General features: G+C 44.0%; 2 protein-coding genes across 2 annotated transcripts in view; both read left to right on the forward strand.

The window, feature by feature from the left end:
• CAPN8 (calpain 8) overlaps positions 1-20,018 on the forward strand; it is a 36,207-nt gene extending 16,189 nt beyond the window's left edge. The window contains exons 5-23 of the mRNA XM_009894337.1: positions 151-269; positions 1,421-1,554; positions 1,863-2,031; positions 2,930-3,013; positions 3,825-3,910; positions 5,312-5,386; positions 6,390-6,550; positions 7,257-7,432; positions 9,445-9,456; positions 11,187-11,398; positions 11,982-12,018; positions 12,680-12,745; positions 13,664-13,721; positions 14,281-14,345; positions 15,574-15,642; positions 16,974-17,052; positions 18,297-18,413; positions 19,037-19,095; positions 19,995-20,018. Coding sequence (XP_009892639.1) covers positions 151-269; positions 1,421-1,554; positions 1,863-2,031; positions 2,930-3,013; positions 3,825-3,910; positions 5,312-5,386; positions 6,390-6,550; positions 7,257-7,432; positions 9,445-9,456; positions 11,187-11,398; positions 11,982-12,018; positions 12,680-12,745; positions 13,664-13,721; positions 14,281-14,345; positions 15,574-15,642; positions 16,974-17,052; positions 18,297-18,413; positions 19,037-19,095; positions 19,995-20,018 — 1,802 coding nt within the window. The remainder of the gene's footprint in view (positions 1-150; positions 270-1,420; positions 1,555-1,862; positions 2,032-2,929; positions 3,014-3,824; positions 3,911-5,311; positions 5,387-6,389; positions 6,551-7,256; positions 7,433-9,444; positions 9,457-11,186; positions 11,399-11,981; positions 12,019-12,679; positions 12,746-13,663; positions 13,722-14,280; positions 14,346-15,573; positions 15,643-16,973; positions 17,053-18,296; positions 18,414-19,036; positions 19,096-19,994) is intronic.
• A 565-nt stretch (positions 20,019-20,583) lies between these two features.
• The window catches only part of SUSD4 (sushi domain containing 4), a 116,735-nt gene continuing 113,450 nt past the window's right edge, over positions 20,584-23,868 (forward strand). The window contains exon 1 of the mRNA XM_009894338.1: positions 20,584-20,687. Within this exon, the coding sequence (XP_009892640.1) occupies positions 20,584-20,687 (104 nt within the window). The remainder of the gene's footprint in view (positions 20,688-23,868) is intronic.

Here is a 23,868-nt window from a genome sequence, read left to right on the forward strand (position 1 = left end):
CTGAACCAATACTGAGTCTGGCAGGACCTTGCAAAGCATTTAATGCTGGTATTTTAGTCTGGGTGGGAGTGTGGCATAATGGTGTAAGGATCAGCTGGGCAAAACACTATTTGTTAATGAACTTTTCTGCCTTGTAACATGTGTTTTTAGGTGATTGCTGGCTTCTAGCTGCCATTGCATCTCTCACCTTGAATCCAGAGATTCTGTACCGTGTTGTTCCCAAGGATCAGAACTTCCAGAAGGACTACGCTGGGATCTTTCATTTCCAGGTACCTATGTGATCAAGGTATTGAGAATAAAAGATGAAAATGCTCGTATTTAGCTAAAAGCAGATCTATTTGTGTGTGTTTGGCACAGGCTAAAATTAAAGAATTACATTGTGTAAGTGAAATTGGTGGGGGGCAACGAGGGAAGAAGAGAAGAACAGAGTGAAATAACATTAAATGACACCTGCTCACTGGCTAGGTTCTGCTGTCTGACAGCTGATAGGGCTCTGGTGAGTTACACAGGTTTTGCAAACCAAGCCAAACCATCACGCCATGTGAGTCAAGCCAAGCTCTGTCGCTGCCGACTGCCAAGAGTGAATTCAGGCTGATGTGGTTCTTCCCCCTTCCCTTCCCTTCCCTTCCCTTCTCTTCCCTTCCCTTCCCTCCCCACCACTTTGCCTGGACTTCCTTGCCTGCGGGCCTGATGTGTTGGGGCTGAGCCAGCCTCCTTTGACTGGGAGTTAGGCTCAGGTGTGAGCAGTGTGGATTCACCCTGCAAAGCTAAAGGAGGTGTTTCGGTGAGGAGAGATATGATAGAGCACATACCCATCCCTTCCACCAGTTCATCTCAGCAGAGGGGTTATTATGTAAATTGTCCTCTTTCTCTTCCTTTCAGGATTGCATCAAATTCAGGCCAAAACCCCAGTGTTAGCAATGTTTCACACATTTCCCAGTATTTTCAGAAGGGATTAACACTATTGAGTGCTTCCCTTTCGGGTGACCTCTCCTTGCAGCAGTTTGACAGGGTCATTGTTTTGTTTTGTTTTGTTTTGTTTTGTTTTTTCAATGGATTGGGCCTCAAAAGAGTAGACAAGAAAAGACTTCAAAGTATCTTGTCTCCGCTTTCTGGACTCTCCACTATGTAAGCTCTGCATGGAGCACAGACAGTGTTCCAGATGTTGTGTGCAAGAAGTTGCTGTTAATATTACCTATCAGCAAAACTTTAATACAACATTAAGAAGCCTGCTCAGGGCTTCATAGGGATGGGAGAGTTTGCCTCTGTTACAAGGGAGAGAAGCCCAACATGGGAACGAAACCTTGCAGTGACTTATCCAGAGGGAAGTGATGACAGGTGAAGGGGTAGGAAGGTGGCAGTGCAGAGCTATTATGTGCACAACAGCCCTCATCATCTTTTCCTTTCTTCTTTTTACCAGTTCTGGCAGTACGGGGAGTGGGTGGACGTCGTGGTGGACGACAGGTTGCCCACCAAGAACGGGAAGCTGGTCTTCGTGCACTCGGAGGAAGGCAACGAGTTCTGGAGTGCGCTGCTGGAGAAGGCCTATGCCAAGTACGGTGACTAAGCAGGAGGCAGCGCTCCTGGGTGTGCAGAAGTTGACTGCCTGGGTGGTGGTGGCGTTAGACACAATGCACTTCACTCAAATGCAGCTTCAGTTCCACCCATTTTTTACAGTTTCCTCTAGGTCCATAAAGGGTATTGCCAACCATCTGTTTCAAGGGGCTTTACTTCTGCTACCCCACGTCACACTGATGATCAGAAGGACCGAGGGATTCTAAATTATGAACCCTTCTTTCTGCAGTGCCAATGCTTACAAGTGGAGATGGCCCCTTATGTAGATCTTGTCATCTCCCCCACAGATTGAATGGCTCTTATGAAGCTCTCACAGGCGGATCCACTATGGAGGGCTTTGAGGATTTTACTGGAGGCATCTCTGAGTCCTATGAGCTGCGGAGGGCTCCTTCAAACCTGTACCAAATCATCCAGAAGGCTCTGAGAGCTGGGTCATTGCTTGGCTGTTCCATTGATGTAAGAGACTGCTGCTGCTTTCTCCTCACCTGTTCTCAGGGCTCTGGTCCATACTGTAAGAAAAGCTCAGACCAATGTTCAAGATAGGTAGGAAGGTCTGAATTAAAAGCATACTACAATTGATGGGACAATTTTATTGATTCCAGTTATAAAAAAACTTTGGATGAGGTTCTAAATAGCCAATTCTCATCCTGCCTCCTGGTTTACAAAACAGCCTGTGAAAATACTTTGAGCCATGAACTGGGGACTAGACTTCCTGAAATCAATTTTCATTCTCTGAGTACCTTTCTCATTCAAATTCTGTGTAATTTCAGCTCCAAAGACACAACTGCCAGAGACAAACTCTTTGTGTTTGTTGTAGCCTGTAATCTGATTCTGGCTTTGGTTTTCAATCCTGAAGATTATTGACACCTGTAATACAAATTCTCTCAAGTTACAGATGATGTTTGTACGCATTTTGGAAATTCTACACCTTTCATGTCCTGTTTCGTTATCTTGTTTGAAATCCTGGTTCATGGCATGTAGGTTTACCGGATTACCAGATATTACCGGATTTTGATATGCTGGATCTCAACCAGGCAGGCTGGAGCTGTGTTCACATGAACATGTCTTTGCAGGTGACTGTATCTGTTAGCTGAGCTGGGAATTGGATTTAGATTTAGATTTCATTGTACATTCTTGAATCTCTGCTGTGCTAGGACTGCATATTTAGGGGCATGAAACTGTGGAGATGAAGTTTTGCTGTGGCTCTCACCTCTACTTAATACACTTTGCATCAGGAATATTGATATTCATTGTGCATAGCACTTTGGATATCTTCCCCCATATTAATTTGCTCATGAAAGCTGTGTTCGTACATAATATATAGTCCTAAGTGTGTATAGTTTTATTGCCCCAGATAACTACTGCAGCTGAAATCGAAGCAATCACAAGCCTGAAGCTAGTAAAGGGACACGCTTACTCTGTCACTGGAGCAGAAGAGGTAAGCCAGCCTCTCCAGGGCCATCATACAAAATAGCTCGGGGTTGCAATGCTGCAGTGTCTTCAACTTTCTGATGTCTTTCTGTGACTGACCAAATGAAAATGTTGCTGACTTATGCGTCCTCTTACAGAAAAAGAAAGCACCTGTAGTACTTAGCTGGGTTGGAAGCTCTGTAGTGGTAGTTATACAGAGTATGCAGTGCAGTCTGCAACTTGCGTTGTACCAACAGGCTGGAATACAGAATGTAATGGTGGGCCAAACTGTTACTGAAATGGAGGGTGCAGAAAGGAGAAACATGAGAGGAAGCGGCTGTTTCCCCACGTGCTCGTACTGTGTGAGGTGGGAGTGTTCTTTGCCAGTCAGAGCCAGTGGGAAAGGAGTAAAAGCCTCTTTTCATGAACCCCTCTGTTAGTCTCACCTTCACAGTGAGCCCTAGATCCTCCTGCTCCTCTGAAACGAGAATCATTACAGAGGTGTCCATGCCAAATAACTTCTTTCTAACCTTGCTGTGTTGTGCAATGTCTCCTGCTTTTGAGGATGTAGATATGCCGCTGTTTTGTAGCTGATGTTTTTCCTTGCAGGTTGCTGTCATTAGATGAAATGGTGAGTGCTGCAACTAATGGCTCACTTGGTGGCACAGGATAATGTAAAATAAGGGTGGAAGGCATCTAGGTGTCTTTTAACTATTGGAAATTGTAATGGACTGCATCACTCAAGTACAAATCGTGTTTTATCCTGTCTGAAGAGCAATTGCCCCGTGATGATTGGAATAATGGAAGTGCTCAGGCTCTGTTTGCTGTGGATCTTTTAGGTATATTACCGAGGACGGCCAGAGAAACTAGTGAGGCTTAGAAATCCCTGGGGTGAAGTGGAATGGACTGGAGCTTGGAGTGATAAGTAGGTATTTATATGCCCCTGCCTCTCTCTCTTCAGTGTATTTTGATATCTTTTAAAAATTAAATTGGGACTATGCAGTTAATCCAATCACAAAGCACATTTAGGAGACATTCTAAATCAGTTGAGATAAAACACTATTAATTTATTAGCAAGGTTAGATATTGATCCGTTCTGCCCAGCGGACATTCTTCCCTGCCTCCGGCAGAGCTTTCTAATAGGAGAGAACAGCCCACGTTTTGATTGTGAGCAGCCCAATGCAAGCCATAGCCACGTCATTTTGCAAGATGACTTTTTCTCAGATTGATCTGACTGATGGTGCCAGGACCCTAGTAGGATGTGCAAACCAATCCTATTCCTGGGAAATACAGCAGGGCTAAACCATTGTGCCCCTGCCTCAGCTCTAAGGTTGCTGGGCTTTAAATCAGACCAGTCATTTTTCTTCTGGAGAATTTTTCTTCTGGTTTCTACTGGAGAATCTCGAAAAAAATGACGATGTTGACTAAGCTAAGGACCTAGAAGTTTGAAAATCTATCAGAAACTGTCTGGGCTTCAACTACCTTGGAATTTCATGAGAACGGCAGTGACAACACATCTTTTGTTTTTAAATTTAGAGTAGCATAAATTTCACTTTCATTTGGGCCACAATATATTTTTTCATGCAATACTCCGAGATTTCAGTTTCCTGTCCCGACTGACTGCAGCACTGGTGCTGATATTGTGTAATACTTAGGGATAGAAAATAGAGATTAACATTAAAATTATTCTTACCTTTATCAGAGCTGCTTTGCTCATCCCCAAGATAAGGTGCCTCAGGCACACACACATGCCATATCCTGATTTTGTTGCACCTGTTTTACCACGGGACAACCCTGCCAAGGCAGATGCAGAACTGCACCATCGCGTGGGAGCAGATCAGAGCAGAATCCAGCTTGCTGCACTGTAACATCAGAGTGGGAAAGGAGCAATGCTGTTTTCTGCAGTACGTTTTCTAATCCCAACTTTTTGCTTTCTTGTTCTTTGGTGGCCCCAGCAGCGGAGCTTATATCACTTCCCCAGGGAGAATATCAGGCATCCCAACAGATCTTACAATGGGGAAGCTCTGCCTGACTTTCAGGCTGGGTGTTGCCTAATCCAGCCAGTCTGCAATATATGGACATCCCAGCGCCTGCCAGTGATGACTCAGTTTAAGACTTATTTGCTGCAAATACAGTTGCAGTCTGATTCCAGCTCTGTATAGTCAGGTTGCAGTATGTACTGCCATGGAGAGGGGCAGAAGGTCTAGTTGTTGAGGAAATACATACTCCTTTATCAGCTGTAACTGAAGACAGAGCCTAACTCTCTGATCTCTTCGTAGAATGAAATACAACGACTGAACAGCTTGATTTTGTGCTTTGTCTGCAGTGCTCCTGAATGGAATTATATTGATCCCAAACAAAGACAGGCTCTGGATAAGCAAATCGATGATGGCGAGTTTTGGTGAGAATCGTTCAGCTAGCTTAATCTTTTGGACGTTTTATGTGCATTTATGCTTTTTAAGCAGTCCTTTCTGTTGTATGGAGAGAAACTGCCAGCACCAAGGGGGTTAATAATGACATGTGTGCGTTGTTAGCCTCTTGTTTATCTCCCTTCCCATTCAAACATTACCTTTTATTAGAGCTTGCATAACTCAGTGCTTATCCAAAATATAGAGACCAGATGGTAATAAAATCAATGAGGTGGCAAGAATGAACCTCAGCTGCTCTATATTTTGAGGTTTGTTTTTTTGCCTAAATGCTACCTACTAATGAAAAACTTTAGATTACCAGCTTGGGAAGAGTCTGTTTACCCAGACCGAATGGAAAGCCCATCCCAGTTAGCTGATTATATGGATCAGTACTGAATGCATGTCACTCTGTCCTAGACTAGAAAGATAAACGCCCACCGTCTTTCAGTACAATCCGCTATATGAGCCATAAGGCACTGAGAAATGAGAACAGACCTCTGCTTGCGGCATGAAGTGATCAAGGTCTGTCACTCATGCAAACCTACTAGGAATGGTATAAACAAACATTAACGATAGAATTGAGGCAAAACACAAACTGATACTTTTTCTACAGAGTGACTCTTTCATAAGGGCCAACTCTTACTCCCCTTAAATGCCATCTCCTTGCACATTTTGTTCCACCAATTTTAGTGAATTTACTTATGAAGTATGATCCATGAGGGATTGCCCACGGCTGGAGATGACAGAAAACAGTATGACTGAGCCCATAATGTGTAACAGCTGTTGAGAACAACTGTCTCCAGGAGATACAGCTCATTCAGGGAGTGGGAAATTTTGTTTCCCAAAAGCCAGTTCCAAGTTTCAGAGTTCAATTAAGTGGGGCTTTGGGCAGCTCTGTAGTACTGATGTTTGCTGCCCTGTTGGGAGGGACATCCATTTGCAGGCGCCTCAACTGTTGCAGGCTGATGGACTAACCCTGATCTTTTTGTGCACCAGGATGGCATTTTCAGATTTTCAAAGGCAGTTCACCCGCCTTGAGATCTGCAACTTGACTCCTGACACGCTGACAAGCAACGAGGTCAATAAATGGGACCTGACCCTGTTTAATGGACAGTGGAGACGGGGTTCAAGTGCTGGGGGCTGCCAGAACTACCAAGGTGGAGACCCAGCCAAGTGGGCACTTGGTGAAATACCGACAAAATAATCAAAATAAATGCTTGTGAACTGTCAGGGGCTTTGGTGGGAAGGGCTTGGAGGTGCAGCTCTTTCTGCTGGGTTTAGATAGTAAGCAAAAGCTTGGCAGCATAAACCAAGACCTAATTCACGCTTATTTCTTCGCTGGGGATTACCAACCCTCTAAGCAGTTAATTCATGGCTGTGTTCGTTTTTTTCCCCTCTGTCTGCTTTTCCTGCTTACATGGCTTTTGCTACTGACTGGAGTAATCCTCCGAAGGGTTCCGTAGGCCAGGAAAGTGTCACAGTTCAGTGGCAGTGTTGTTTCCCATTCATTTTTAGGTTAGACCTCTGGAGAGGCTGTCTGGCATTTGGTCCTCTTGCAGCAATAACAGTCTCAGCCAAGGACGTTTCCTGAAGATAAATGACTGGCTGGAATTAATGATATCAGCTCCTCCCCGTTGGTCATTACTCCCTAGGAAATACCTTGGTGCTTTGATTTGCCATGGCTCCAACTGATATTCAGCATAGCTGTGAAAATGTAAAACCATACAACATAATGGAAAGGGTTAGAAAAACTCCAGGCAAAAGTCCTTCCAAAGAGATATTGTCTGTAATTCTATTGACAACCATCTTGGCTACAATGACAACAAAATCTCCTTCTTATTGTCTTGCCTTGGGAATTTTTAGCAACATACTGGACCAATCCCCAGTTTAAAATCCGATTGGACGAACCAGATGATGACCATGAAGGGAGCTTGAATGAGCCGTGCTGTACTATACTGGTGGGCTTGATGCAGAAGAACCGCAGGAGACAGAAGAAAATGGGAGAAGCTCTGCTTAGTATTGGTTATTCGCTCTATCAGGTAAAGTCTGTTCCTGATTAAAGGCTTTGTTCCCTCTTCTGTTACCCTGGAGAAAAATTAGCAATATGCTACATCTTGACATTCAGCACTACACTTCAATAAGTACTGGATTTTGCAAGATGATTCAAATCCTTCTCTCATTTCTTCCTGACCCACATAATATGGGAAGATTCAGATAAATTTAGGCTCAGTTTTTGTCCCTCTTTAACAGGAGAGCAGTGTAAAACTAGAGGCAATAATTTAGCAACAGTCTCATTGAGAGCCTTCTCTTTCAAAATCTGAATGGGGGCAGGCTCAGGGTGCCTGGCAATTCCAGATAAGTGTTTCTGATTACAGCCTATCGTTAGTGCTCAGTATTCACTTTCTTTTCTTTTTTTTTTTTTTATTATTTTTCCCTTGTATTTGAAAACTGTTTTGATTCATTGTCTACCATGCTATTGTTCTGGTTCAGTAGTTTTGGGTTTGGGCTTTTTTTTTTCTGATTCTCCCAGTGTTGCTTCTGTTTCTAAAAATATAAACTATATAGAAATACATTTCTGTGATGTGAGGGGAGAGAAGTAAATATAAAAATTTCCAACCAGTATTTATCATTCCCAATATATCTGGAGAAAAGCAATTAAATGTTGCATAGATTCCACTGGATGAAGATCATTAACCAGCACAGGTGGGAGCAGATGGGAATGGCTGACTTTAGCTAATATATCTTGTGCAGGATGGTTCAAAACTAGGCAAGGTTTTCCCTAGTGCCTAAGTGTCTGCATACACAAATGGTTCTCACTGAGTACATTTCTGAGTTGCCATCTGCATGGTGCCAAGCACCCTGGCCTATTGGCATCCTAGAATTTGCACATTAAGGATATTTTTCTGCTTATACCGCTGAGTACAAACCCGAAGATGTTAGCAGAGCCCTTTTGTTTTACATCTATTTAATCCCATCTGCCTGCTGCATGGTGTTTTCCATAGTAGGGTAGACTTGGTGACTCTTAACTAGATGCAATCTTTCATTTGAAAGAAATGTCTGCTAAGTAACCTCAGGTGGTCATTCAGCTATGATCCAAGTTCCTGGGGTCATGCACGGTTGTGGATTTACATCACTGCAGCTGATGCAGTGACTGAGGATGTCCAGTTGGGGCAGCATGGGTGGTAACTTAAAGCAGATCTCTGTACAGGAAAAGGTGAAAAGGTGTATGCTCAAGTCTACTTGCCCTGCAGAGTTTTTGTAAGTCATGTTGCTCAAGCTGCTTACTGACAATAAGGGTGCCCATCATGGAGCTCCTGGCCTTTTAGTATGCTGGTTGTAAGGAACAAGACCTGAGGTCTCAAGGGACCATCTCAGGCCCCAGAATCATTGTATGGGTGATATTTTCAAAAGCTCCTTTGGAACTTGGGAGGACACTCTCTTTGGCTCTCAGTGGAATCTGTGCTCTCAAGACAACTAATTGCTTTTGGAAAAGCTACCTTATATTTGGAAGCACAAATTAACATAGCAATTGAGTTAATTTAGGAAGGGCTAAATCTCAAAATTTGTTCGAATCTTGAAATTATCTTACAACCACATCATCGTCATGCTGGTTGCTGGTGATGGTAGCCTTGTATTTTCATCATATTCCAGTAACAGTAGACTAGTGGATTTTAGGTCTGCTGTAATAAATTTTCAGTTCATTTTTGGTTAGTAAAGTGGGCTTGACCTGTTGACTTTCATCACTGAACATTTTGAGGCTTACCCAAATATTTCCAAGCAGTAGTATCATTCACAACACCATTATGAGGAGAAAAGCAGTTAAACGTTGTATAGATTCCTCTGGATGAAGAGCCTGTTTCTCCTTTGGAACAGCTCTAGCACAAGCTGAGAACTTCCTGCATAACGTTATACATAACTGCTACTACAATATGTGGTTGTAAATAGAACTCGAAAAAATGTGTCTGAAGCAGGTTTTATCTGATTTTTTTTCCTAATTATAGAAGTGGGTGTGTAGCAGCCCTTTAACATCGGCTTTTTCTCTTCCTTTCAGATTCCTCAGGAGGTATGTAGTCTCTGCTGAAGACTTCTAGCCTCCAAATGGGCACCTCTTGTTGCACTGGAGAATTTAGTTACCAGGAAGACCTCTTCCTTACTAATAACAGCTCTTCTGGAGAGCTTTGTTCTTGGATCACTGGACCAAGTTCTCAAGTTCTGAATAACAGTTTCCAAGGGACTGGGGCACAAGGCTTTATTACTGTCATCAGAGTCCCAATCTTGACTTCATTTATACTTGTTGAAATTTAGTTTCCACCAAAGTTGTATAACATAGGTCAGAATTTGTCTATTTAGTACAGTTGAAGGCAAAACAGGGTCTCTGCACTCTAAAATCGAGAAAATGTAGTTAATGTTGTTCCAAAGAAATGCCAAACTCTGTGGATCATTCCTTTTATAGTTCTGAGCTGGGGCTCCTGGTAATGAACAAACCCTGCTCAACCTTCCCTAATCCTCCCAGATGTCAATACTGAGGTAAAGAGACTTTTCATTCCTGAAGAAAGAGACCCCAGGGGTGTCTGGCAGTAGGAATAGCCTACACTCATTACTGAGGTCCAGCAGCCTGCGCTGCCAATTTTTCCTCGGCTTTTCAGTCCTTTTCTTCATTCTCAGTAAATGAATGTGCGGTCATGTAGCAATTAACTGTGTTCTTTTAACAGCCTTGTAGATGCAAAGGGAAAATGAGCTTTATGTATTGAAAAAGATATGGATCTGGGTTTTTAATCTTTGCAGTTCCGCTTAGGTTAAGATTGAGTGGGGAGAAAGGATGGGGTTGTTGAATAAATACCAAATCCAATCTTATCTTCAGAACAAAGGAGGAAAGAACCCCATATTTTTCTACAGTTTACAACATAAAACCAGAATGGTTATAAAATGTTTGATAACATCTTTGTATGCTCAGATCTTAGACAGCTCGAAATCTTATCCGTATGCAATGTTCCCCATCCCATGTCAACCACACAGCACTTTTTGTGGATCACTGAATCACACTTTTTGAAAGACATCCCTGTGGAGCAAACATTAAGAATAGCAGGTTTAAACAGATATGTTGTTGTTATTATTATGGTATTGTTTCTTGTTACATTGGTGTTTTGTTTTGTAAGCTGTGCAATGTTTCACTTGCTTAATAGTGTATTTGTATTAACGAAAAGTTACATACTATTTTCCACATAATCCAAAGGAATACCCTTAGTATTACTAATAGAAGTTGAGTAAATCATCTAAAGTGGCCCCAAAAGTCTCACCCTTGTGACTACTACTGTGTTCTCTTTACTATTATTTTCTGTCTGTTTAAATAAATCAGAGACATGTCCTATGCAATTAGGTGATCCATCCCATAGCATAAATTGCTCAAAAACATTCTGAAATTTAAGTTTGTTCATGAGCAGCCTGTAAAAGCAAAAAATGCTCACTACTTGGATGACTTAAGTACAGCAGATACTAGTTTGACCAGCTATGAGTACACATTATGATCTATTTATTTATTTTATATCACAGACTGTGAAGACGCATATGAAAAGATAATCTTTCTAAAGGAAGATACTTCCCCCTTCTAATTATCTGCCTGGCTGTTTCCCGTGACAGAACCCTGGTGGTTATCTTTCACACCATCACTTGTGGATTTATTATTTTATGCTAAGAAAAAACTTGAGATGGCTTTAAGGCACTGAATTTGAAATAGGGTGGCTGGCTTACCAGTGAATTGTCAAATGGTTTCTAACAAAAACACATTTCCCACAGCTGGAAAATAACACAGATACTCATGTGAACCATGCTTTCTTCGCAAGGAACCAACCGGCAGCCCGGTCTGATCCTTACGTCAACCTGCGTGAAGTCTCCAGCCGCATAAAGTTGCCCCTGGGAGAGTACCTCATTGTGCCATCCACTTTTGAGCCTTACAAAAACGGAGAGTTCTGCCTGCGAGTTTTTTCTGAGAAACAGGCTAAACCTCAGTACGTATCTTCTCTGTAAAGCCTTCTCTTCTGCTGGTGAGGCACATAAAGGAAAAGATCAGGTATTTCACCCACATCCCTTGCTCTATCTTTTCCTTTAACCAGTAAAGTAGGCCCATTTCTAGGACCTATTTTCTTATGTAGTCTACTATATGCAACGCGCACATCCATGGTAGAGAGTCACGGCTCTTCAGATGGCCACCAGCAAGCACTCAGGTGGTAACTAGCTCCCTCAGGTCCATGAAGTAGAAGTTCCCCCAATTAAAGGGTGGAGGATTTGGGAGTACGACCATGAGGAGATGGTTTTAAAAAGGGTTGTATCAATAGCAGCCATTGAATGAAAACACAGGAGTCTGGATACAAGACAGGAACAACAAGGCTGGATTTCCCAAGGAAATCTTCAAAGAGGTAGGATAGACAGAGGTGTAGGAAGTAGGAAACCTGGGGGCTTGTTCTATGCATTTGGTAGCACTTTATATTAAAACAGCTTGTTTTAGCTAAGGGCTTATAATTTTAAGGGCAAATGGTAGACTCATAATTTCTCGTTGTTGGGTTTTGGGGTTTTTTTTCTGTTTTTCCTTAGGATGATTGGTGATGTGGTGGCTGCGAGACCGTATGAGGTAAATGTCTTAACTGGGCAGATTGTTGGATTTTTTTTTTAGCAGACTTTTCTTTCATAATGTCAGGCCAAAACGGCGGTGAGATTTTTATTTTTCTCCTGAGCTGGAATCACAGTATGTGTTTGTGCTCAAGATAAATATTTTTTAGTTATGGAGATTCTTTACATATCTCCATGGCTTAGCTTCATGTGCATTTTCATGTACCTGGGCCCATGTGGAACAGGAACTGCACCCTTGTAGGCTGGGCTGGAACACATGAAATTGTCCTTCCATGTAGTAGAGGTAGGAGGACGTGGGGAGGGTGCTGAATAATCCTCTTCATAGAAACAAATAGTCTTCCTGAAGCCCAAGAGAAATTGCAAAAGCAGACTTCCAAGGAACTGCTGAGTTGCTATGGCCAGGTGCAGCAACATTTTCACTGCAGCTATTTTATAAAACTATTTTGGCAGTAGAAGAAAACTTTTTCATCAGTCTTAGAAAGTATTTACTCCTAAATGAAGCCAGGGCCTGGATGGTCGTGATTTAAGTAGTGCCTCTGTTTTGCCTTTGCTGCAGAGCAAGTGCTCATTTTCCATTGCTGTACATAGTCCCCTGTAAAGCTGCTTTCTCGCGTTCTAGAACCACCTTGTAAACCACACTCTCGGTCATCTCTTTCCTCTAGCCTCATGTCGATAACAAAGATATAGATGATGAGTTCAAGACTCTGTTTCAAAAGCTCTCTGGAGAGGTAAGTGGGTTAAAGTGAAAGAAAAAGACTCAGACCTCTCTGCTATGATTATGCAAATATTTGACTTGCCAGTTCCTTTTACTGTCTGGTCTTCAAAAAACCAAGCATTTCTCCCCTTTTATTAACTTTTAGTTTCAGTTCAATTTATTTTACAATAGAACGGTTTCACTACGTTGTTCTTCTTATTGGTGCAAAATGTGATTTGTTCCCTCGGTAATGCAGGGCATGGAAGAACTTTGAAAATAGGGGTGACGGGAGTGAGGACTGTGAAAATATTATCCCATGGTGAAATAAATTACCTGTGGAGTTAGCGTATAATTCTGACAATTGCCTAGTTGGCCAATTCCTTCCTCTTTGTTTAGAAGCCCCGGGAATTGGAAAAACTGTTGGCTGAACTTTCTCTCTATTTATTGTATTTGACAAACCTCAGTATCTAGAAAACCCTGCTGCGCTAGCCTGTGGCTGTCAAGTCAGATTTACTCCTAGTGAACAGGTGGCCACTGGCACCAAAGAGGGAAAACATCTTGTTAGTCAGAAAGACCATTTTGAGAGGACAATTTTAGTATTGTTTGGCTGTAGTTTCCATAAGCCCGGAAAATCTCAAATGCTGTCCTGAACCTCTTTAGCTGAGAAAGAAGGCAGTCACCCAATTCAGTCAAACCTGTTAAAAAGTTAATGTTTACTGGGTCATCACCCCTAACAAACCACTTATTTCCCATAAGGCTAGGAAATATTCATGGTTTCTGAGGATCTCCTCCACATGATATCTGGTGGTAAATATAAAGTGTTGGAAAAAAATCAAAGGTTTCCATGCCTTAGATATGGGAGGAAAATAGTCTCTGGATGTCTGACAGAAAATGAATATAGTTTGCTTCAAACAATTTTTGTGTTAACATCTAAAGTAAGTTTTCTGTCCAGGACTGCGAAGTGACTGCAACTGAACTTCAAACTATCCTAAACCGGGTTTTGGTGAAGAGTAAGTAATGTTATGTAGTTCCCATTGAATGGAGCTGAAAGGCACCTACTGAAATGGTGAGACATCAAGTTGGTCTTTGGTCAGAGTGAGCATTTTGCCATTAGCACACAGGAGGGTTCTGTGCTAGCAAAACCCAGCTGTATCAGCTAAGGGTGACCAAAAACCACCCCCAGCTGAGTTTCTCCTGGTTTGTTGAACCTCTAATATGAGGGGTCAAAATACCACCTGGTGCTCCCCTTCCAAGCACTGCCAGCCGACGTCCCCCAGAGGCACTGTTTTCCCTGTACCTTCTCAGGAGGACCACCATGGGAAGATATTATTATGCTGCTGCATAACTTCTGTGGGCAGATGGAGGCTTACCACCCCCAAAACCGACAGCATCCCCTGCCCCTGTGCCAGAAAGCCATATTAATCAGCTGAAGGGAAACAGTGGAAGAAATGGCATGACATTTGCTTTGCTAACAAGATTTTAAGGTGGCCGACATCTCCAAGGTTGTCTGCAGAAAAGTATTTGTCTAAAACTATTTCTAACTTAGATGTTTACTTCCTTTTTGCACAGGAAGGGATATTAAAAGTGATGGATTCAACATTAACACTTGCAGGGAGATGATCAGCCTTTTAGATGTATCCTTTGAACGTCATTTCATCACCTTTAAAGTTTCTGGATCTCTTTTGCAAAACTTCCTGACAAGGCTAAGTTTACACTTCCATTGTCCGTGAGCATGGCTGAAGGCATAAAATTCAGTCAAGCAGCTCTATCATCTCAGGGTGGCAGAAACCTGAACCATTTAATCATTGGCCGCTTCTCTCACCTGCTCTGCATCTCTCATTGCTGAAACTTTTCCCTAAAAAGGGCAAGGAGGAGAAGCAGGGACTTTCTGCCTGGATGCACCTGTGCTGTTTCAATGCATATGCAGCATGCTTGGCAGGAGGCCGGTTTTAAGCACAACCTCAACTTCCATCTCTAAGTCAGGAACTGTTTGGAGAGCACAGAGCTCAAAGCAGCAGAGAGAGGCTGGAGAGCCTGTTCCGAGGAGGAAGGCTGTGAGCACATGCCCTGCCTCTCTCCCTTCTGCATACCTTGTAGGACACATGGGTGCTAATAAGCTTTGTGTAACCAAGGGAAAAGGAGAGGTCAGCACATCTGTCCAGTAGTCCTTTGACATGCTGGGGAGGCAGCCAATGCACTGGGACGGTCAAGAGCCGTGCTGCCAGGATTACGCTAATGTTGGTCTCATAACGTATTCGCGTTGAGGTCAGCAGGGATTACCTGTGGATCTTGTGGATCTGTGGCTGTTGGGAGAAATGATGTCTTTGCCTTATGCTCCGCAGCCTCCCAAACCCAACAGGGCAGCTCAATAAATACAGCATCATGGGGGCCAACTCCTTGCTCTTTATGATTTTTCCAGAGGAGGGGATGTTCAAGGCCCTGAAGGACATGGGGGAAGCTTGTGTAGCCTACCACTCACTCTCTATGTTCACTCACAGTTCCTGCCTCTGCTTTCTAACACTTGTCTACTGTGAGGCCAGACCTTTGTTTCCCTAAGGGCTTTAATCTACTGGTAACTGTACAAAATGTGAGTGGATCTGATCATGCTTATATATTTAGCAATCCCATATATCATTCCTTGAGAGTGCAGATAGCCTAGAAATTCTTGGCATGCCTTTAGCTAAGCAAATGTAAAGCTGTGGGCATGTCTGTGTGAGGTGGAGATGTATTACAAATGAGAATGAATATGACATTAAGATGACACTGTGAGGGGTGATTTTTTTTTTATCAGAACTGGTTGCTCTCCAGTTTTGCTAAGGATAGGGGAATCCTGATTTTTGAACCATGCCTTAACATCCCCAGACCAATGGGACCGGCACCTTGGGACTTGTAGAATTCAAGACACTTTGGATGAAGATTCAAAAGTATTTGGTAACATAATATTTCTGACTGTCTCCTCTTCCCTCTCAGCTCTGAAGTACAGATACAGAACTGAGACAGGGTTAAGCCACCACAGGCAGATATACTTGGAAGCCTTCCTTCTCATGGCTGGCATTTGTTCCAGGGCTCAAAAACACCTCTGATTTTAAAGGACACAAGCAGATCCTCTTTCACCTTGGCCCCACCACTCTCCATAATTTGTAATACCTTATGGAAAGCCAGATTAACCCTCTTTCATTGCTGGCAAAGACAGCTCTCTGCTGCCTGCTGTATTAAGGCTCCTATGAACGTGCCTCTGCTGTTGCGATACGTTACATTGCCAGCTGAGCACCAGCAAACACAAGCAACACATATTTTTAGGACCTACAACAACCTGGCTTTGTATTTTTTAAATCTGGTAGAAGTGCTGAGTTGTTTTTCTGACAGAGGATTTAATATCCCTAGAAGTGCGCCCAGAATCAAGCAGTCTAAAGGGAGGTCAAATCTGGACCTCCCTTTAGACATCCCTTTCGGGCAAGCCTGCTGCTACCATGCTTGAAGCTGGTCAGCACAGAGCACCTGTCCTGGAGGTGCATGAGGAGATGCTCAGCTCAGCTTCAGTGGGGCGCACCAGCTCTGTCCCGAGACTGGCGTTGGCAGAACAAGCCCTGAGAGCCAATTCCAGTCTGAGCTGTAGGTCTGGGTGACTTCTAATTCTGGATAATGAACCTGCTGGCAGTAGGAAGCATCTGTCATCTTGTCTGCAATATTAAGCCAAATGGACTTTGTCTGTTGCAGTGTTTGCCAAATGAAAGGATATTTTCCTCAGTGGCCTGTCTGCCACCACGTAACATGAAGGCAGGCAGGCAGGCTGCCAGCCCATGGGAACGAGTTTCCCTGTCTGCCTTGCATGCCAGTGGTTACTCGAAACATTTCCCTTGCTCATTAATATTTCAAAGAGTAGGAGCTTGGGCTGGTGAGGGCAGCCCCTGTCCCAGCCATCAGAGACCTGAGGCTGTGTCTGCAGAGCAGAGCGATGGTGTGGATGCAGCAGAAGCAGGCATGAATGTCCTGGCTTTAATCTAGCTACAGGAGCGGGGGGGAGGGGGGAATGGCAGGGCACAGGCTGTAGAGTGGACTAGAAAACCAAGGTGAAACCCTAGAGGATCCCTGGTTATTTCATTCTGGCTGCTACCTTCTGGTGAGCCCTTGTGTTACCATGTCTTCACTACTGTTGTTATCCAGCCATGAAAGCAAAAGACTGCCTGTGCTTGCACCATCACATTGCTGGGCAGGTACACGTTGAAAAGCCATTTCTGTATTCCCTCATTCCTCTGCTGCAGGCAATCTATAAGAAAGTGGACAGTGACTACTCTGGTACCATCGACTCCCACGAGATGCGAAATGCCCTCAGAGAGGCAGGTGAGTATGTAGCTCGGGGACACCGTCGGGTCACTGTGGTTGCCCCCCCCCCGACATTGAAAGAACAGTGGAGCCTTTGGCTTTGCTTTGGCTTTGCTTCCCTCCCACCTCCTAGATCACAGCATTGCCAGTGCCATTCTCCCTTCCTGACAGCCACGTACTGCTACATCCTTTTGCTGTTATATACATCAAACCCCATCCTCTGTTCTGCATTATGAACCACTGATATCAATCTATAAGAAAGTGGACAGTGACTACTCTGGTACCATCGACTCCCACGAGATGCGAAATGCCCTCAGAGAGGCAGGGTGAGTAGGTAGCTCGGGGACCCCGTCGGGTCACTGTGGTTGCCCCCCCCCCGACATTGAAAGAACAGTGGAGCCTTTGGCTTTGCTTTGGCTTTGCTTCCCTCCCACCTCCTAGATCACAGCATTGCCAGTGCCATTCTCCCTTCCTGACAGCCACGTACTGCTACATCCTTTTGCTGTTATATACATCAAACCCCATCCTCTGTTCTGCATTATGAACCACTGATATTTTTGTCCATGCTGTGACCATTGCTTATCCATCTGATTATTACTTGCTCTATTTTTGGCCTCATTATTTCCTAATCTAATTTCCCTTTTTCAGAGCTATGTCTAAATCCTCTTTTTCCTTCATTTCCTCCCACCACCTTTCTCTGCGCTAGAGAAGGTGCAAGCCTGATCAAGGCATGCCCCAACGATATCCTCTCTGATGTGTGCTATTCACTTTTGGAGGAGTTCTTGTGAGCTCAGGGGCATCTAGGGGAGCACTGTTTTTTTGATCTGTCTTGTGCTCGGTGGAGTTTATGTGAATGATCCAGAGACAGAAATAACACTAATATGGGCCTGAATAGAGCCCAATGTGTTATGTGAGCAATTGGCTCTACTGCAATCACTGCTATTCAGCTGCAGCACCAAGACTCGCTAATTAGGGGTTTATCTGGGGAACATAGGACTGGTTATGCTGTGAAACAATGTGAAATATGCGGTTTGACAAAATGCTGTGGGAGAACTTTATGCCTCTCTTCACCCAGCACAATGGGCTTTGGAAAGGACTCACAGCAGAGGTGGGTGACGGAGTCCAACAGACCTTCTTGGAGGAATAGTCCTCAGTCCTTCACCCAGGTCTGCCTGCAGCTGCAACAGTCCATGGATAAGTCACATCAAAGACAGCATATTAACCTGCTGCGTCAGTGATTCATGTGCTTCTCATGCCCTCAGGTTTCACGCTCAATGATCAGGTGCAGCACAGCATTGTCATCCGCTACGCCTGCAGCAAGCTGACCATTGATTTTGATGGCTTTGTGGCCTGTATGATCCGCTTGGAGACCCTGTTCAGTAAGTGCCTCCGTTCATCAGCCAAGGGGAATTCCTGAAAACTTTGGGGTTTCACTAAGCATTTGGTGTCTTTTCACTGTGAATGTAGCAAATTGTATGGAAATGTGAGGGTGCCAGCAAAATTGTGTCTGTTCGAGAAACCACCAGAGAAATAGCAAAAGCGTATCTGTCCAAATGACTGCGGAGTGAGGGGGTCATGTTTTCATAACCTACCATGTTCTTCTGCTTTACACTCATCTGCACTTTATGGTCGGTGCTCCGGCCCCCAAGTTGTCCCAGTTCCTATAAATGGTACCATTTATCATTTACAGTTCTTACTTAGACCTGATTTACAGGTTTGCCCATGGATCATACCAGCTGCTACTGCATCAGATTTTATAGTTGTCCTGCTGCCAACTCTCAGTTTGCTGCTGTAGATCTGACTATTCCACCCCATGAAGCGGCTTAGAAATGGCTTGTAAGAGGAAAGAAGAACATCTGTAATATTCTGTTACAGAACCAGTCTAGATTTCCAGTAGATCATGGCAAAAAGCCAGTCCTCTACATTTTGTCAGACAGTGACTCTCTACATGCCAAACTCTGTGGTTTATATCCATTTTTTTCCCCTCTCTTCTACTTTTCAGAAGTGTTCCATCTCCTGGACAAAGACAAGAGTGGAGTCATCCAGCTCTCACTGGCTGAGGTGAGGCTGATCAGATTGAAACACTGTCTAGTTAAGCTACAGCAATGGACCACACTAAAATACATTTATTTAAAATCACTGTTATAAGTGGTAAACTCAATAGTGATTCAAAGGGAAAGTTTGTTTGTGTGAAAAGGTTTTTCAGCCCAGAAGGCCTGTCTGAATCAGTGGAACGAAAATTTACCTTATATGAGCAAAAAAGTAAAGATACATTCAAAACCCCTAAGGTTGCTTGAGAAGGTGCTTACACAGTGTGCTTCACTGTCTGCTTTTACAGGGCAGTGGTCAATTCATTAGAAAACACACAGCAGGGAACTGTTCTTGTCTGGCAGAGAATGTACTGATCAACTTGCCAGAATTAGAAGAGACCTTTTAAGATGCCAGTTTTTTTTTTTCCCCACATTGTTTTTAATGCAAATTTCCCCTCTTGAAGCTGTAATAAAAGCAATCAGCTTGAGTCTTCCCTTTGCAGAATACAAATATATCTCAGGAAACAGCTGGAAGGGGCCCCAAGAGGTCCATCCAATTAGTCCTCTCAGCTGAAGGCTGGCTCGAAGGGAGGAGGATGGCCAGGAAGCCCTGTGACCCTCAGTCACAGTTAGTTAAATCTAGCTGAAATTGTACATTGCATGCTCCGACCCTAGAATTTTTCAAAGGTGACACAGCTTGCCCTGGAGAACTGGTCTTCCCCTGGAAGAGACCTGACTTGCAATGTCTGAGGCTGATTCTGGCAATATATTTCCCCGAAGTTCCAGAGCAGATGGATCCTACACGTACAACAGATTAAAGCACAGCTCCAGCCTTTCCCAGCTTGTTCTCCCAGAGCTGTGGTAGAGTGCCCTGGTGGCATCCTGTGGACCTTCCAGATGGTCTGACTTTTTGTTCTGTTTCTCCCTCAGTGGCCGTGCTGCACACTGGTTTGAACCACGGTCAGTGAATTCAACAGAGACCTCTGAGGCTCTTCTGAACACGGAACTACCCATTCAGTTTCTCCATGTTAAGGAAAGCAGAGAGACAAACTTGTTCTTATTACTGCCAAGTTATTTTAGACTCACTAAAAATGAAGTGATCTCCTGTCAGTTACAAAATAAATGCACTCTTGGACAAAAAGGAAAAGATAAGCAAACAAATAAAACAAACACAAATCCAACTTTTCCTACCTGGAGTATTTCTGTGTGTCACGCTGAAATATCACAAATTTTGACTTGCTACAGATGGGACGAGGTGGCTTTGGTTTCACTTCTGACTGTGCATCAGAGTTCAGCAGTGTTCAAAATCTTGGAAGGGATCTCCACTGCCTGCAACGTCCAGCATACATTTCACAGAGAGAAACCCACGCTCAGAGCACGGGAAAAATTTGTTTTGCTGCTCTGGCTACCTCCATTCCCAGCCAATTGTCCACTTTGGCTGTGACAAGTGCCCACAGAAGCTGGGGATGAGAAGCTCAGAGGCAGAAGATGAGCTACTGAGAGCACAGGGGAGTCGGGCATGGACACAGCCCCAAGGATGAACAGGGAATTAGGCAAATACAATGGCACTCCTCCACAGGTCTTGGCTCAGTCTTCCAGGAAGAGGGGCAAGGATGGAAGGCCGTAGGCAAGTTGCTGCAGTTATTTCAGCTGAGTTCTTCTCCTGTGAATGCTTGTCCATATGTGGACTCCAGTGGCCAAAGGTGTGGTTTGAAGTTTCAGGAGGTGACTGATTGGAGCGCAGAAGATCATAAAGGCAAGTGTGAGGGTAGGAAAATAAAATGCACGTGTAGGGGGTCCAGGAGCTTGAGTCTGAGAGGGATGTGCTGATGTGGATATCAATTTAAAGATGAAACTGAAGTTAATAGTCACTAGCTAACAGTGCTATGCTTTCCGAAGGTCTTGTAAAACCTTTGTCCTTTAAAAAATATCTCTCTGCATTTAATTTCACAGTATTATAAAGAGTAATAGCACAGCAATGCAGGCAAGATTATCTAGCAGTCTTTTTTAGCAATCAGAAAATATTTCTGAAACTCCCAGTAATGATCTGATGAGATGACATGTCTTTAATGCTTCTCCCTGGTAGGTGGAGGAGTACGGGCAGAGACCTGTGTCCCCAGGGCAGATGTGGGGCCAAGGTTCCATCCCCCTCTCTCTTCAGTGCTGTGTTTGAGGGGCAGCCTTTCTCCACCTGCGCTTGTTCCTAAGCTCTTTCTTTAAGCAGGAAGAAAGCTGTTGTTTGGTTCCCATCTCCAAACACAGAATGCCTCATGACAAGCCCCAAGCCTCCGCTTGACATATTCCAGCGTTTCTTCTTGGTCCTGGTTACAGCTGTCTGACTAAAAGGGAAGTATGACCTGTTTCAGTGCATGGCTCTGCCTTTCTAATAAGCGGTATTCGCTGCTTCATTTAGAGGTCCTGTCCCAGTAAAAGAGAAATAAATACTTTTTAGTTCAGGTTGCAGGGTGAAAACAGCCAGTGGGGGAACCGTAAGCTCTCCCTTGCTGTCCCTGTACACCTATCGCTGGTCATGACGTGCACACAGCTGTCTTAGGTTGCCACCAGTTTCTCATAGTAGATATTTGCCTGCTGACTAACAATAGACATCTATGTTCCTCCACCTGCACGGAAGACAGAGCTACCTGGGGCAAGCTGAGGTTTCCAAAACCTTGAGAATTTTCTTACTGAACTGCCTGTTCAGTAAGATGAATGTGTCCTTCCCTGCCCTATATCTTGAGTATGCAACACGTCTCCTTACTAACCATGCAGCAGGGTGAGCTAACTGCTTGCAGCTTCAGATTTGCTTTCTGCTCACATGCGCTATTCATGAGTTCATTCCAATTATGATCACAGAGAGGCCTCTCTCCACAGGGCTGCGAAAACTCAACTGTATGCAGAAATCCATTGCATGCTCCCTGTTATTCTCCCTTTACACCATGCAAGATGCCCCCAACCACAATAATTCTCATAGTTATCTCGATGACTCTCACTCTCCTGTATAGGATGGGCAGAGTGCTGCACTCCATCTTCCTTTATCTTTGGGAAGCAGGCAGCTCCAGATGAGCCACCTCCTCTTTCATTGGTTCTTTGAGCACAGTACTTGGCTATCAGGTCTCAGAGAACAACTGCTCAAAAATAAGCTTTTTCATGGGATTGAATGGGATTTTCACTTGACGCATCTGCAAAAAGATGATTAATGTCCACCTTATTTTCCTTCCTTGTGCCGCAAGCTGAACAAATGTCTGCACTCATCAGTTCTCCCAGTTAGTCCTGATGGGGCTAAAATGCCTCTTGACTGAAATGCCTGCAGCAGCTCCTGTGGAAGCAGTGGGGCATGGTGGGCTGAGCCAGGGCTTGGACATCTGGACTGTCTGCACTCATACCCTGCATGTTGGCCATGCTTCAGTTTCGGAACTGTGAAGCGCTGCAGCTCCCATTAGATTTGGGTAGCTCAGTCACGGGGAATTATGCAGGCAAGTCACAAAGCTTCATGCATTTGTGGTACATTCCCTGTCACTATGAAAACCCCACTACATGGCATTCTCAGCACTTTATAAATAAGGTGGGGCAAAAGAGACCCCCACAGAAACCCTGGAATGGCTCTTCAGACCTTTCCTTTTTCTCTTCACTTTACCATAGAAATGTTTTCGTTTGCATTGCAGCCTCGTGAACTGAAAACTTCAACTCTGTACATTGCTTCTGTAAAATGCGATTCACATTAGGCCATGTTCAGAGTTCAGAACTCCTTGTGCACTAATTGTCTTGTGGTTGCCTATAGAGGAACTTCCCATGGGTATAAATCCTACCACACCAGCACCTGACACCAGCCTTGCACCAGAGTAAATGTCTGCATGAGGTGCAAGACAATCACAGGGATTTGGGATTCTGCCTATGAGCTAGGAGGATAAAAAGAATCAACCTCGTACATGCAATTATCTGTCACCTGCTCATCCTCCCAGAATAGGAGATTTACAGAGGGATCTCTCCTTTTCATCACTGCAGGCTAATGATCAGATCTATGGCTTACGAGTAAGCACAGAAGGAGCAGTCCTTTTCAAACTCCTTTTCGTTCTTTACTTCAGACAATCCCACTGAACCTGACTCAACGGTATGTTTTAGTTCTTCATTTCCATACAGTTCAGACAACCTGGCAGGCCTGGAAGCGCTGAGATACTGTGAGCACGTTTTTCCTTTCCATCTTATTCAGGATGCATCCAAAATCCCAGCCTGCTGTTGTTGTTATCCCAGCATAAGCTTACAGACTGGAGATTCAAATAAAGTCCATAAAAGCAAGCAAGATTCTGGGTGCAAAAGGAACCCAAGTTCCAAAGCTTTTGAAGTTTCTCCACCACTAATGATGTCCCCAGCGATAGTTAATCTTAAAGTAGTGCCCTGCTACTGCCTGACAAGCTTGTTGCCATGGTGTCTGTCTCTCTCTGTATAACTGGCACGTACAGCATAAAATCCTCTCTTTCTTTAATAGAGCAAATTACTTCACTTGTTACTGTTGGCCGCTCATTAACTCCTTCCTCTGTCTTTGAAATCTTTGATGGAGCTCTCACCTGAAGCGCAGGCCCCCATCAGCGCAGCATCACCTCCCTGTGTGGGCAGGAGGGCTTAGCCAGTGTGGTTCTTGGGGAGGGTTGTGCTGGAAAAGAAAGAGAGTGAAGCAGAAAATAATCGGTAGGAACGGGTCTGGGAAATGGACTAAAGAAGCACCTGAACAAATGCTGGGATAACAGCCAGGAAGAAGCTGAATGAATCAGATTGTCATCCATGCAGGGGATGAACAACTTCAGGAACT

This window comes from Charadrius vociferus, unplaced genomic scaffold (assembly GCF_000708025.1).
Source record: "Charadrius vociferus isolate BGI_N301 unplaced genomic scaffold, ASM70802v2 scaffold261, whole genome shotgun sequence".
Taxonomy (NCBI): domain Eukaryota; kingdom Metazoa; phylum Chordata; class Aves; order Charadriiformes; family Charadriidae; genus Charadrius; species Charadrius vociferus.